Source organism: Topomyia yanbarensis, chromosome 3, assembly GCF_030247195.1.
Source record: "Topomyia yanbarensis strain Yona2022 chromosome 3, ASM3024719v1, whole genome shotgun sequence".
In the NCBI taxonomy this organism is placed as follows: Eukaryota; Metazoa; Arthropoda; class Insecta; order Diptera; family Culicidae; genus Topomyia; species Topomyia yanbarensis.
Window position 1 is genome coordinate 55,395,084 of NC_080672.1, and position 16,532 is coordinate 55,411,615.

The 16,532-nt window shown below is 37.9% G+C and overlaps 1 protein-coding gene across 3 annotated transcripts in view; it reads left to right on the forward strand.

Annotated features, from left to right (window-relative positions):
- LOC131692228 (zinc finger protein OZF-like) overlaps positions 1 to 16,532 on the forward strand; it is a 28,773-nt gene that overhangs the window by 4,119 nt on the left and 8,122 nt on the right. The window contains exon 3 of one of the 3 annotated variants that reach the window (XM_058979143.1): positions 3,662 to 6,259. The exons of the other annotated variants lie outside the window; for them this stretch is intronic. Coding sequence (XP_058835126.1) covers positions 3,679 to 5,358 — 1,680 coding nt within the window. The 5' untranslated portion in view covers positions 3,662 to 3,678 and the 3' untranslated portion in view covers positions 5,359 to 6,259. Of the gene's footprint in view, positions 1 to 3,661; positions 6,260 to 16,532 lie in introns of those variants that run through there. 3 annotated transcript variants of the gene reach the window in all.

The window sequence follows — 16,532 nt, forward strand, 5'->3', positions numbered from 1 at the left end:
ATCGCGCTTAATTGACCAATATGAAAATTACAAATAATACTTATTTTCGGATACATTATCTACTCACATAAACTTATCAGTATACTAGGTAATCACCACCAAACTATAGGAAGAATCAATGTTGAAATTGGTACAGTCGTGATTCGCTGGTTGGACACTTGTTAACTGGACCGCTTTTTAGTTGGACCTCCGCTAGTTGGACCACTACTGCCCAACTAAAAACCAATCAATCTGACAATTATTAGAGATGTGAACAGATGCAATGACACTACTAACATCTCCTTTGGAGAGTTTTTGACATCTACCAGTCGGTCCAACTAACGAATCAAATTTGTTAGTTGGACAGAGGTATGGCCCAACTTGCGAATCACGACTGTATTGTACACCAAAACTTGCCACAATCTGATGTTCATTAATGGCGTTTTCGGTTGACCCCGAAACTGAGTCAGGTTCTAACCCCAACCGCTGTTAGTTGATACATTTTGACAGCAGTTGGGGTTAGAAACTAACTCAGTTCCGCTTCAAGCAAAAACGACATAAGACTTTAGGTCAGAGATCTTGTTCCACTATACTTACGTACGATTCCACAATTTCCCACATTCGTTGGCTAAGCGAAGTTCACTAGACAAACAAAATACAAGCGAGAACACGCCAATTGTTTAAAAAAATGATTTTAAGCTTAAGCCAAACATGAACCGCCATGTTTGAAAAACGCAAAAAATTAAAGGGTTGTGTACAGGACACGACCACGGTGACATTAAAAATGCAGCTTTTTTCAAGAGCGTGCAAATGAATTTTATCTATCACACATATCGACTCACGTTCTTGTTCACTCGCCTGTTTTCATATGTTACAATTTCCTATATACCCTCCCCATCAAAACATAATTTATTGAAGGTCTTTTAACGGTAATCTATTAATTAATCAAGTATCTCACTAGGTGATTGGCATTATTTGGCTGATACATTTAGTAAAAATAGGCTGGTCTGTCCAGAAAATATATTCAACAGAAAAGTTCCATATTGAGAGCTGTGATGAGGAAGCCCACGCCCGCCAACGGAAATATACAGATTTTTCATGAAATATGAAATTTCATTTTCCATTTAAATTTTCAATAATGGACTAATAAACTTAAGTAAACAATCTTAAGTTTAAGTATTTCTTGATCGATTAGTGGTGGAAAAAATGAAATTATTTGATAAATTACATTGTTATGCAACGTTCGCACTACCAGTTAAAGCGGGTTTTTATGCTATCTTGGTGACATTTTTCTTGTTGCTAATTATTAAAACGTGTTATAACTCTGTAGTGTAATCATTGTATTATTAAACCAATTCTGCAGCGTTTTATGTGATATAGGTGTTTTATGTGGTAATAGGACTGACATAATTATATCTTCAGTACAGCGGTTTGTTTCATAATTTAAAACAGATTTATTTAAAAATTTAAATTAGTATACCCAACCGTTCTATTTGTTGTATACTTTAAAACGCAATTAGAACTGTGTTTTAAATACATAGGGTAGGATTGATATTCTGACTGGATAAACTGGGAAAACAATTTTAAGTCCAATAACGCTTAAGACATGGCTTGAATTTGAATCGAAAAAGAACACCCGCTTAAACTGCTGCTAAGACGGTAAGTTCTGTTTTAAAATTTTCCGTTGCGTGCAGTACGAAATAAAAGTGTTTGAAATTAGAAAACAAAAAGTTCTGCTGGAAATGTGATTGTTTCCGATGCAATTACACTCAGATTTTTCACGCAGGGGATACAGGCCGTGTAAATGAAAACCGCGTTAATTTAAAAAAACGCGTTAATGAAAACCGCGTAAATTTCAAAATCCGCGTAAAAAAACCTGAGTGTATTCTCCTATATAAAATACTACGCTGCTTAACAGTGCAATAACTACAGAAGCACGTTGTCAGATGCCTTACTCATAAAAAACATATAACCGAAATATGAAACATGAAAACCAATAGGCTCTTTACCCTACGCAGCTACAAAGCGCCGTAAACATGGATTAACAAGTTACAATGCACACGCATGCATAAAAATAAATACATTTTTTTCAAACGCAACACTCTTAAGCAGCACACACCGTATTGAATTAAATCCAAACCACCCCACCCACCCACTTTGCAAATCATTCTGTGATACCGTGCTGGTACCCGAAAAATCCGCACACGGCCACCGCTGCCGAAAATGCATAGCGTCTACCGCTTATTGTAGTGCCCAGACGCTGCAGCCATGATCTTACCCGTTCGACATAAGAACAAAAACTGATTCAAACGGGTTCGCGTCACCTCTATTTATAAACTAACCGTATATGGTTTAGTCACTTAGGTGCGAGTGCGAGTGTGTACGAGATGTTGCTCGTATGGGATAAGAGCAACAACTGATTTAAACGGACATGCGTTGCTTCTATTTATGACTTTTCGTGTGTGATTGAGCGACTAACCTACCCTCTAATGACGGCTGTGTCTGAGAAATCTGCATCACGAATGGTAATTTTCCCGTTTTTCGTGAACTTTTTAATTTTACTAATTTTTAAAAGTCGTCTTTTATTGGGGAGATATTAAATTATTACCAATATTTAAGTTAGGTGTTTCTGAATCGGTTGGTGTATGAATGATTAAAATCCATCTAGTAATATCGGAGTTATAAGCGTGCAAATCTTACATAGTTTCGTTACATGGGAGATAGTTTAGATTTTAGAATGACACCTAGCCCCAGATAGTGGAGTAAGACATTTTTAATGTCAAAACAACCAAGTCCATTTCAGCCGCCAGAAAATTTGTAAGTGTTGAAATTGCCTTTAAATCGCATTCGCAAATTGCATTTGTTCCTAGGGGCAATTAGAACAGGCGAGTAAAACGTCAAACTGTTTAAATCTCCAGACCCCAGTCAAAAAGGGCAAGTTGCTGTCTAAAGGAGAAGCTATTTGCCAACTCGGATGCGCTAATTGCCCTTCAATTTGCCAGCAAATTGCTGGCAATTAGGGGGATATTTCAAATGCAACATTTAGGCGATTAGCCGCCGTCATTTTTGCGCCGCCCAACCCGCCCTTAAATCGCCCCCAAATTGCCCACGGAACGCGCCATTTAATCGCCTTTAATTGCCTAATATGAAAATTAAAAATAATGCTTATTTTCGGATTCATTATCTACTCACATATACTTACCAGTATACTAGGTAATCACCACCAACTTATATGAAGAATCAAAGGTGAAATTGGTATTGCACACCAAAACTTATCACAATCTGACGTTCATCAAGACTTAAGGTCAGAGATCTTGTTCTACTATACTTACACACGATTCCACAATTTTCTACATTCGTTGGCTAAATGAAGTGCACTAGACAAACAAAATACAAGTAAAAACACACCAATTGTCCAAAAAACAATTTTAAGCTTATGCCAAACATGAGCCGCCATGTTTGAAAAACGCAAAAAACAACCAAGTCCATTTCTGCCGCCAGAAAATTTGTCTAAATATTGAAATTGCCTTTAAATCGCATTCGCAAATTGCATTTGTTCCTAGGGGCAATTAGCATAGGCGAGTTTAGTCAAACGTCAAACTTTTTAAATCGCCTGACCATGTTCGTCCGCATTTTTTTGACAGAAGGCAGAGATCTCACTGAAGTTTGTTGAACATTTTAGGTATCAACTGCACGATCATGGAGCAGCAAAATCCAAAATCTAATGAGGAGAATAAACTAGGAGAACCCGTCGAAGTCAGTAGCTCTATTCAGAAAGTAGAAGAAATTGAAAAGTTAGTTATATTGCCCGAAAAAACTAACAGGGACAGCATACTAAAAGAACCCGTTGAATTGAATACCTCAATGCAAGTAAAAGTAAAGGAAATAGAAATAATAGATACGCTACCTAAAAATACTAATAAGGAGAACAATTTAGGAGAACCCGTCGGATTCAACGCCCCTATTCCGATAAAAATAGAAGAAATCGAAATAATAGATTCATTGACTGAGCTAAAATCTGAAACGCAAGAAGTGGATGTTTGTGACGAAAAATTCCCATTTATCTCCCTGCTTGATGATCATCAATTGGATCACACGAAAGATGAACATTCAAACAGTGGTCCTAGTACCTATGAAGATGAAAACCCTTACATTTGTGATTTGTGTGGAAGGCGTTATTGTAAGCTCGTCCAAATCAGAGATCATATGAAATATCACAAAGGAAAACCTTTCAAATGTGATCTGTGTGAGAAGGCATATGCCACAATTAGCAATCTCAATGAACACAAGAAATGTCACACGACCGATAAGCCATTCAAATGTGAATTGTGTGGAAAGCCATTTCATTCGCGCCACCAGCTGAAACGGCACTCAAAAAGTCATTCGAGTGAGGCACCTTTCAACTGTGAGTTGTGCGGGGAAAGCTTTTCCATGCTCTGGGATCTTGTGCTTCACAAGGGAGATTACAGGCTCAAGAATGAACTTTCTAAGTGCGTCAAACACGAATCATTCAGGGTAATTAGCACAGCATGTGAGATATGTGGAAAGGAATATGATACGCTCAGAAAGCTAAAAGTTCACATGCTATCTCATAATGTGAGAATTCACAAATGTGACATGTGTGAGAAAGCATATAGTATAATTAGTAAGCTTAATGATCATAAGCAAACTCACTTATATGAACGATCATATAAATGTTCATCGTGTGGAAAAGGATATTGTACGCCGAAAGCATTAAAAAGGCACATGCTTACTCATTCAGATGAGAAACCTTTCAAGTGTGAAATGTGTGAGAAAAGCTTTCGTCTGCTCTGTCAACTCAAAACACATGAATTTGTGCACACAGATCATAAAAGTTACCAATGTAAAGTGTGTGATAAGAAGTTCAAATTTTTCTACGACCTTAAATGTCACTGGACAGTTCACACAAATGAGAAACCGCACCGATGTGATGTGTGTGGGAAAGAATTTCGTACAAAGGCTGTCCTTAAAATCCATCAGAAAATTCACACAAACGAAAAATCGCACATATGTGATGTGTGTGGAAAAGAATTTCGCGAAATGTCGAATCTCAGAAGACACATAAACATTCACGCAGGCAATAAACCGCACAAATGTGATGTGTGTGGGAAAGAATTTCGTACAAAGGATGTCTTTAAAAACCATCAGAAAATTCACACAAATGAAAAATCGCACATATGTCAAGTGTGTGGCAGAGAATTTCGGGAAATGTCGAACCTCAGAAGACACATGAATATTCACACAGGCAAATGGCCACACAAATGTGATGTATGTGGAAAGGGATTTCGCGATAAGCGGAACCTCAATAGCCACAAGATTGTTCACGAAAGCAAAGAACTAAAACAAGTACAAGTGTGAAGTGTGCGGAAAAAGACTTCGTTTTCGCGATAACCTCAACCGTCACATGGCGGCAGTTCACTCGAAGTCAACACTGTACAAATGTGGCCTGTGTGACCTGATTTAGACACGCATATGTTTAAAAACATATTAAAAGTCCTACAAATAAAGACAGGAGGCCGAGAAAACCGCTGATCAAAATTTATATTTTCATTGAAACTTTTAGATGAGACAGCAGTTTTTTTGGAATTTACCTACATATTTTCTGAACAAAGCTGGTAGGTTAAATCACAGAGAATAGAACATATAAGCTAGAACAAAGTTTCCCGAAAAACCTGTGTAAACATTTCAGTGAAAATACGTTGAAAATCACCATCACATACAGGTTCGCATGCGTGAGTCACCATTGTATCCAAGTTTGCACACAAGTCCCGTATAGCGATTGCTGGCCGATCGAAGCGCCGGCCAGTGGCAAGTTGCTACTTGCTTTTGTCATTTCAAAGCGACAGTTTTATTTCATACACAGGTTAAAAACTATACTTGTATGTCAGTTCTCAGTGGTTAAACTATACATTGTGCTTCATAGATGACTTAGAATATTTTACAACAGATAAATCATTTTTAAATGCTTATGCGACTTTTATGCCTTTATGGGCATCTATCGAAATTAGAGGCGCTTGTCGGAGAAAATGTTACTTACGAATAAACTGATTTTATAGTACTTAATCAACACATCTGATTTTTAATTCTTGATTATACACAGCTTCCCGTATTTACTGAACGTTAATTTGGAGACATTCGTAGTTTGAACGACTGGTTGTTGCAGTGTTAATGAATCTGTTCACATTCCCTGTAATTATTCTTGGAGATAGCTCGGAAGCTCAAACACTCCATCTTCTCCAGTGACTGCATCGCGTAATGTGCCAAGTCCAGATCTAGCCTGGCCAGAGAACATGTCCTCCGGGTGGTATTTCTTAATGAAAGCCGCAAATTCCGATAAGCACTGTTGCGTTACAAGCATCAGGCCAATATTTCATGGGAAAAAAGGTAAAATCTCAAATGAAGTTTCTCCAAGTATTATCACTGAAATTTGTTGTTTGATAACGCTGGCGCGGTCTCAGGTCCAGCATTTCAATAATTTCTTTATCGTTTTTATATTAGTTACCTTCCGACCTGTCAATAGCATTCATATCAAGTAACATCTCTTCGAATTCTATTTGAAGGAGAACATTGACCTAGGGGCAGATCACTTGTGATGCATTTTTAAAAATCAGCGAAATTAAATGCATTTATTTCCATCAAAATAGAAATTCATAATGTATTTTGCGTTGCGTGCAATGTTTTTGCGTTGCGTGCAATGTTGTTTGCGTTGCGTGTAAGACGTCAAAACCCTACAGAAAAACTAGCTCTACATTTAACAAAATGTCGAACAAAGTGGATCAGCGTAGGACGTTTGTTAAACAAACTTTTCTGCGAGGGAGTACAAAGCTGATGCAAAAATGGAAATTAAATGCATTTTTTCTAATTTGATGCAAATTTGTTATACATTCTTAGAGTGATCTGCCCCTAGACATTGACTGTTCTTGTGTATAGTTGGAATGTCACTGACCTATGTATAAAAAGAAATCAAAATATAGAGATGTCGAGTCATTATCTAGTAATCCTACGTTTTTATGTTAATCTGTTGAATAAATAAGTGTGTATCTGCAGACTGATCTGTAACGAGTCGTTTACATGGCAAGATGGCGGAAGGGTCAATCGAAAAGAATCATGAATGTTAGTTATGTTCTTGCGGTCGCAACACTATCCGTATTCTAATTTATTCAATCCCGCTAGTGAAACAGTCAACATACTCCAAGAAAATGACAAAACAGGTGTTTTCATTCTTTCGGTTATGAAATATTCGGCGCTTATTTTACCCACTCTGAAATAATTTTATACAGGCTAGAAACATGTTGTATTACGACAGAATATTTAATTTATTAGTTTATTTATTATGAAATGTTTGTTAATAAAACGGGGTGTTATAGCAACATATCTAAACATGAAAAAAAATTGGCTGCACTGCCACGATCGCTAGCCTCATACAGTCAACTGTCATCAATTGAGGTATCTGACGTTTAAAATACGCACACTGGGATCTCGCATTTTTATACTACCGCCTTAAGCCCAGAAGCTGTTTGGTTTCCTCATATTTTGCCGTGTAAACGATTTGGTTTCCTCTCAATTCAAACGTCAAAACGGCTCAATACCAACGCAGCTGGATAAGTCAATTATTAGGCAATCCATTAGATGTTTGATTGACAATTCAGCGGTGGGTTCTGTCAACAAGTCTACTCCTGCGAACAGAAAAACTCGTCCGACAAACGTCTTTCGTTAGTCCGATTCGGTTGATGTTTGATCGAATCAACGATATTGTCGGACGTCGCACCCCTCGGAGTATCGTCAGAAAAAGTAAACAAAAAATAATCAGCTGATCAGAAACGTCTCATGGATTGCCTAATTCAACAGGGCGCAAAAAAGCAATAATAAACAAATAAGAAGCCAGTTGTCTCGTCTTGTCTTAAGCGAACCCTGCACGGGACAAGAATATTGTCAATAAAAATATTGACGAGACTGCGTCAATACCTCAATCACATTTGAATTCCACAGAATCAATATTTTCAAAATGACATTACACAATCAATATATTGACCAATAATTGGTTTATTGTCAAAACTAACACTCCCGATTTCGAGGAAGAACCAGCCAAACGGGAGAAATGTCAATTCGGGACGATTCGGCTTTGTTTCGGCCTCCTTCTCACAACATTCGCTTATTAATTCGGCGTATCGCGTTTTTCTTTTTTTCTGTTCTGGGCAAGTAGAAGTGCGCACTGAGATTTTAAAGAAACGGTCGTTTCAAGCTTACCAAGTAAAGTTGTGCAATTTAAAGTGGTTACGATTCTGTAGGAGATAGTTAAAAAGGAGCACAGAAGAAGAAGAGATAGTGCGCTAGTAACAAAGATTAGTAAAGTATCATAGAAAAAGTAGTTATAAACCTTATAAAACTTAATCTAAAATGTTCGTCGTAAATAATGAAAACAAGCGCTAAGCGATTAAAAAGGAATGTGTGGTAAAAATTATGACTGGTACGGATTATTGCGAGACAAAGAATACGATTGACGTCACATGTGCTAATCACGCTGGATAGGTCCAGCGGACCTTTGTCGGGTTTGTAACCATTTCCAGACAACACCTCTTTCTCAGGTCAGCTAATAGTGACTGGACGGCCAAGAGCAGAATAAAAGCACTTTCCGATCACTTCACTCCAGCTTGCAACATCCGAAAGGTCCCAAACAGAAAATTACAGGAAAGCTACTGCGTCTGAATTAGCCGAGAAGGCCCAGAAAAGGCAAGCATCGAGACTACCAGCGGAGTAGCCGATTATCGCACCATATCGTGGTGTCTTCAGTCCGCAGGTGATTAGCCGAGAAGGCGCAGAAGAGGCGAACAGCGAGACTACCAACGGAGACTTCTATTAGGGCATCATATCGTGGTAGCCTCATTCCGCATGCGACATGCCGAGTTGGCGCAGAGAAGGCGAGCAGTAGCAACGACCAGTCGGCGAACCTCCACGAGGCCAGTTTTCGACACAGTAGGCCAATGAATCGGTCGACGAAGTCATCAACGGAACCCTGTTAAACATGGTACCGCAAGTATAGCAAGTATATGTAGTCGTAATAAGTTGTAAAAGCATGAAAGTGTAGTAGGTCTCTTACAAATAGAAGTTATTTTTTATCGTATTTGTTTCACTTGTGTCTCTTGTTTGCTAATTCCGGACTCGAAAGGAGTCTTAAGGCCTCGCCCTGATTGTCGCTCAGAAAACATCGAAAAGCGCAGCTTTTGAGCATCCCTAGTTGTGAGATTTGGTTGGCAGCTCTCTTTAGGATTGATTTTTATTGAGGTTCAAGTTACCTTTTTTGAGAGCATGTGTTAGATTTGAACGCTGGGTAGTATGGGTAGGAAAAATTGTTTTCAGCTTTACCACCTGATTACCCATTTAAACCTTTTCAAAACTCTAAAAGAGGAATATCAGCCGATTTATTAGCTCACAACGATTCAAATCATACAAACTAGCTGCTGGAAAAAATTATCGGTTTCGCTAAATGGTGCTTTTGTAGGGTGACCATACGTCCTGGTTTACCAGGACATGTCCTGGTTTTGCATTGACTGTCCTGGGAAGTCGAGGAAAATGCTTGATTTGTCCTGGTTTTTCTCCTGGGAGCCTAATATATTTCTATTTATTCAGTCTTCGCTTTTCACTATGCTCCAGATCGCAGTTACGACCGACCGCAACCATAACTGCAACGTATACTCATCCTCCATCGGAATGCGACAAACAAAACATAATACAGTCGAATCTCCCCATTGTACCTTCCGATGGTTTTTTTAATCTCTCAATAGTGCCTCGTCAATATCGATGAAACAATGGTTACCAGCGCTTCTTCTCGGCTCAAATCGTCTTTCAATCCGGGACCCGAATAATTCTCTTTGGTGCCTCTGAAAAGACACATCGGTGTTTTGGTGCTTCTGCTTCTACTTGAGTTCTCTTGCTAGTAGCTCTTTTTCGTCTTATTGGAAATCCATTCCATAAAAAGAAGCATATCAACTATCGAGTAAAATTTCATTGAGTGCTCTCTCGAGCTGGGGATCATGGAATTACTACTGGGTCGATACTAGTATCTACTCAGGCGCTCTGCTTGTTAACAGTGCAGTGAATCAAACGAACGTTTCTACCTAAAGTCTGCTGTCTATATGGTCGGTGTTAGGTCAGACCGGACTAAGTGACAGTGCATTGATTTCGAGAAAAATGCGTTTAAAGTTTGAATCGCAGCATCCTTTACATTATAATTGGAAAATAATTTGTACCATAATTCTTGTTTATTGTTTCATATTTCAAATCTGGTAAAGGTGGAATGTAGATGAAGAAATTCTTTATCCAGTGCTATCATTAACTCATTTTTTGATGTTTTGCGACTTGGTCCGGTCTGACTTAACACCGACCATATGTACCGTGGCAGTATTATAAACAAACAAAGCAATCGAATAATAATATTCGTCCCAAGCCAGTGTGAACAATAAAGCACCGTTACTTCCATCGGTGCGATATCGATCATTCATTTTAAGATGTTTGAAACTCAACAGCAAAATTCAACAGCAAATTTGCAAATGCAGTTCAGACTAACGGAAGTCGTAGTTATACAAGCCCACCACACTAGTGACTGATAACGTTTAAAACTTTGGCCATAACGGAAAGCTACGCTATGGAAGACAACATGCAATACGTTGTTGAGCATGATAATGTTAGGACCAAGATACCCGTTTATATTCACAATGATAAGATTGATATGCGTCTGCACGATCTACACACGGGCACTATTAATAAATTTATTACAACCATTATGTCGGAATACGTAAGACAGAATCCTTTAAGTTTGAAACCAGGAAAAAAATTTCTATGTGATTCCAACGGTGTTTATTTCGTGAAAATGCGTCATATCTGAACTTTCAATTCAAAGCAAAACGCGTGACCAAATCTCAAATCACGCTGTGCATGTATGAAGGACAGACTCCTGCGTGCCCTACGTTGTTACACAAGAAGACACATTACGAGAAACCATGTACACAAATCTCTAACGAAGCAATATCACCTGCAAGCATACCCATCACACAGGCCTTCAACAACATCAACTAAATCACAAACCACTGGAGTTGCAGCTCAGGCACCAACGAATACTGGAACAACAGACAATCATTGTGATGCGCCTACTACTTCCCAATCAACTGCTAGCACCACCGATAGTAAAGTAAATAACAAAGAACACGGATACGCGATCGTGACCCGTAGGCCCCACAAAAAACTCAAACCAGGTAATCGTGAAAGCCCATACAACATCAACAGTGAGGATAGCATGAACGAAAACGAAAAACCGAGAGAAAACGGACTAAGTGATCCACAAGCACCAAGAGGCAATGAAGTAAATCGATCTTCAATAAGAAATAAGATCTTCACGCAAAGTAACAAAGCGCGTACACAAGATCCGATGGATATACAATAAAATTCGATTTTTTTTCATTTTGATTATAGAGGTTTTAACCTTAAGGTCATTCGCCTCTTCGGGTTAGAAAAATCTCTTATGAAAATTTCTAACCCTATGTGCGGGGTCGGGGCTCGAATCCAGGTGCGCTGCGTACAAGGCAATCGAGTATGAAATATCGCACTCAAACCAGTGCTGCGAAGTTTCAAAATCAGTTACTTATTTCTGCTTGTATTTACCGAAACCAGAATTCAGATTCATCGCCTTCCTCATTCATTAACTTTCCAACTGACTGAAACTTCATGCAGATTGGAATTGAGTGCAGAGGAAATATAAATTCCTTTACCAACCAAAGCATTTATTTGTTTTTATATGAACAGTTTGAAGGCAGAAGCTGGCATTTTCTACATTTTCGAAATTTTTGGTAACAACGGTAGGTTTTGTAGCTCTCAAATCGAGAGATAATAGTTGTCATTGGAGATTGCCAGGCATAGCGCAGGGAAGCTACTTGGGATCGCTGATGTTGCTGATTTACGTCAATGTCATGCTTTTAGTACTGAAAAATGAAACGTTTACTGATGGTGGTGTAGCAAGAACTCCCAGATCTTTTTTACTGTCGAAGCTCTGTCTGCCAGACCCCAGAACTTTTTAACTGCCGAAAACATGCGGAAATGGCAATGTCGATTGAGAGGTAGCGGGGGGAAGCACTACTCTTTCGACTGTCCTGGTTTTTTACTCGTCTGATATGGTCACCCTAGCTTTTGAAAAAGTGGCTGTGATTTTTTGTCACACTACCACACCGTGCTGGGGTACGCAACACAACAGCGCAATGATAAAATCACAGCTAAGCCGATGCTTTTTCCAGCAGGTATTTTGCATGAATTGAATCGTGATGATCTAATAAATCGACTGATATTCTTCTTTTAGAGTTTTGAAAAGGTTTAAATGGATAATCTGGTGGCAAAGCTGAACACAATTTTTCTTACGCACACTACCAAGCCTTGAGGTAACTTGAGCCTTAAGGGGTTATATATGTTGAGATGCGGGAAAAAAGGGAAAACATTGAATTTTTGTAAAGGTATGTAGCCATATTTTTATGAAATACTTGTTATCCGTCTAGCGTATTACCATGTCCAATTGGCAAAATCCACCTGAGAACATAAAAAAAAATTAATAATTGTCAAAGTTATAGCAATTTCCGAAAAACGCGTTTTCTTCAAAGAGGTTTGCCGTGACTACGATTCCAGTCCAACAGCTCAACCACAGAGAACAGACGTCCATCTTCAGCATTCAACTTGTGTAAAATCTCTAACGGTTTCGAAGGTAGTTTGGATATCTAAACCAGGTGCGCTACTGTCGTCATGTTTTTTGTGGCTGAGTTCAACAGAATTGACAGCGGTTATTCGTCTACCCAGTCAAACTAGTCCGGAACCGATTCGGACTTCCAGCATGAATTCCATCTCAAATGCGTCAACCGATAGAGTCGGAATCGGTTGTTTTCTTTGAGCTAGATTCCATGCAGAATCCATCCAGGATTTCGAACCGGTTCCGGAATCGATTTGACGGATAGTTGGGATAGGTTGGTGTGGCGGCGCTAGTGTTTTTAGTATATTAATTCAAATGTTTACACACGTTTTTTAAATATTTTTGTTCGATCATGGATGTCTGTTCTCTGTGGCTCAACTGAAAGCATAAAACTAAAAAAAAATCATTAGTACATGTATCTGTGGTGTCCTTGAACGATTGATAAAAAACTTTCTTCTTTTTGAAAATGGGGACGATTTTTCCAAAAAAAACGCTTTTAATCCACCTAACAGTGTGATGAGACATTTCTTATAACTCTTATCACTCTCTTCGGATATTATATCGTTTGAGAACATTTAGAACTTGATGTTTCGCGATGTTTTTGATAACACATACTACATGGGATAGTGGCAGGACTCAGAGAATCGCTCAAATCAGCATAGGACAACATCAGTGCTAGAAACCTCAAACCAAATCAATGGGAAAGCGAAAAAATGGCCCATGGACAAGAATTATCGTTAATGCTCTGTTAATAAAATATCTAAATTGTGGTGGGAAAACTGAATTTTCCTAAAGGGGTTATTTATTTATCATTCGCATGTATGAAAAAAGCCTTATGTTTACATTTGTGAGTATCGCCCTTTTCACAAAAAAGCGTTGAAATGAAATCGCAGCTCCTGATGTCACGCTATCTCTGAAGTGCATGCGTGCATAGTTCCAAATTTTACTTCGACATCGACTTTTTCTAAAGGTGACTTCCCAGTAGTATCCTTGATTTGAATTATTATCGCTAATCCTAATGCCAAAGAACAAATAAAAACCTCTCGAAAACGAACCGTTTGGGGAAATCATCATCATTACTGGAATTTTCATTTTCACGAAACTTTTCGATAGCCTTCCGTCACTTGCGTTAATGCACTGGGTGCACAGTGCTCCGAAAATTTAGCGAAATCGTCTTAGGGCACCAGCGGGTCTAATTCAGAGCTATCTGCGCGGCGAGTTAAATCTGTAAAGAACACTAAAAATTATTTTCTATTCCATAATTTTCATTTCAGCAATTCGAGAGATCGTGCTCACCGCAAGCCGTGAAAAATAGACTACGTTGTGAAGCGACGGTCACTATTTATTAAAAAATCACGGTTAAATAAAAAATTAAACTATTAAAAAATTTCAAATAGTTTATAATTTTCACAAACTTATTAGGAAAAATTGTTTAATAAGCTTTCGTAATATTGTGTAGGAAAAAAGCTGAAAATTTCAGTATTTTCTCTATCTGCAACGAAACGGTATACGAATTGGAATAGGTTCGCCAAATTTTGGAAGAAGTCTATAAAATAACCCCTTGAAAGCTACCTAAAAATTGTTGTAGTTCGATGCAATAAAAAAAACATATTTGGCAATTCATATTTGGCTGATAAAATTGGGGTGTCAATGTATTATAATAGATATTCAGCGTTCGAAGAAGTTTCAGCGTTCGAAGAACGAGTGTAGAACGACTTTGTTTCTACTTACTTGAAGTCAGCGGCGTAGCCAGAAATTCGGTTTGGTGGGGGTTTGGTGAAAATCGATCTTACTGTCCAAACGGCATAATTCCGAAACCATAATTTTTGAAGTTTTAAAATTATGCAGAATTATTTTCCAGAAAATAGTAACAAGGTTCGTATCTTTAGCGAATTTGTTGAGACTTTATTGTAGTCATGAATATTAACCTGAGAAAACTCACCATACATACTTCTTGGACGATATACCGTCAAAATTATTTTATCAAATGATGCGCTGTTTAACGTTTGTAAAACTCATCGAAGATACTAAACCTCCGAAATTGGCGGTTTCAAAATGATGTTATCTTGACCTTAAATTACTGTTTTTAAACATTTGACCTATACATATAATTGGTCATACAACAAAAATCAAATGCTCATCAAAATTGATCAGAATCTGCTAGAGTCGAATGGAAATCGTAATTTTTCATAAATTTCTCTCTACATTCGGAAAGTGTTATCCTCGTTATTAATCATATTACGTTTTCGTCTCAACTCGACACATTCCCAAAATAAAAACCTGTTTTAATCCATCTAGTGGTGCAATTGTGCTTGTCTTTTTTGTCCAGACTACGATTCCATGGCTGGTTATGTTCAATACAATGGTGGAAATGAATATTACATGTTCAGTACGATTTGCACATACATACAATGGATCGACAGCCACGATCTTGAGATACTATGTGATACTGAAACATCGCTTGAAACCAGCGGCGGCTCATGGAGAAAGATCCGGGAGGTCCAGGTCCTGCCGAAAATTTTCAACTTGTTAAGAAATTTTAAATTAGTTTTAATTTTAAAGTAGCAACCCCTCACTGCATACTCTCTCTGGGCCGGTATGATTAACGATTTTTAGAGTGATTGCATAAACTTTCTATATGAGAAAGGCAAAAATGTACCAAAGTCCAAAGAAGTCAATTTTTGTCAAACATCTCAATGTTTCATGCATTTTAAAGTCATTTGGCATCGAAAATACAAATTTGATTTTGAAAATTTTTCATTTCAGTTTATATGGGAATTTGCTGTGTGATTGCACTCTTCAACTCGTAACTCCGGAACCGGAAGTCCAATCAATAAAAAATTCAATAGCAGCCGATGGGAAGGTTGCACCTTTCATTTGAGACTAACTTTGTGCAGATCGGTCCAGCCATCTCTGAGAAACAGAGGTCACATTTTTTCCACATACACACATACACACACAGACATTTTCCGATCTCGACGAACTCAGTCGATTGGCATATGACACTCGGCTCTCCGGGTCGGGATTAGATTGACGAATTTTAGAGTGAATGAGAAAGGCAAAAACATTTTTAGCAAATGTTGAAAGTTATGCATTTTTTGGTGAGCAGTTCTATGTTTCATAGACATTAAATCAATTTTAACTTCGCTTCCTATTAAATAAAGACCCTTATTATAGTACATCTCTACAAAAGCGAGTTCAATTTGAAAAGAAATCTGAGGATTATGATTGATTACAGAACTCTGGGATTTTCTAATGGAATGTTTTCAGACAGGAATTTGATATTGATGCAATTAGACAACTGTGAAATCAAGACCAATATATCAGTTACATATCAGGACCCCATTCCGACAATTTATCAAAAGTCCTAATGATGTTAACAACAACAGGTTATCAATCTACGGATCAGATAATTGTTATTATAATATTGAATTAAATCAGTCTGCATCAATAAATTTTCAGCTTCAATCCAATATTTTTTGGGTGTTGTGGGGGGGGGGGTGTTGTATGGTGTTAAACCCCAAAACCTCCTCTTGGCTACGCCGTTGCTTGGAGTTATTTTTTTCGCTTTTCATTTTCCGATATGTTTCAGATGGATCCGATGGTTATAAGTTAGAAAAATTGCAGTCAGAAGGTTCGCACAAATGAACATTTTTGTACTGATAAGTTATCAAGTTCCTTCCAGACAACTTGGAAGTGTTCGGTGATTATTTCTAGCGGTTGTAGATAGTAAAATAAAATACAAAATTCGTTTTATCGAAATAATGTTTGGCTTATTTCAATGGATTATTACTATATTGAACAATAAATG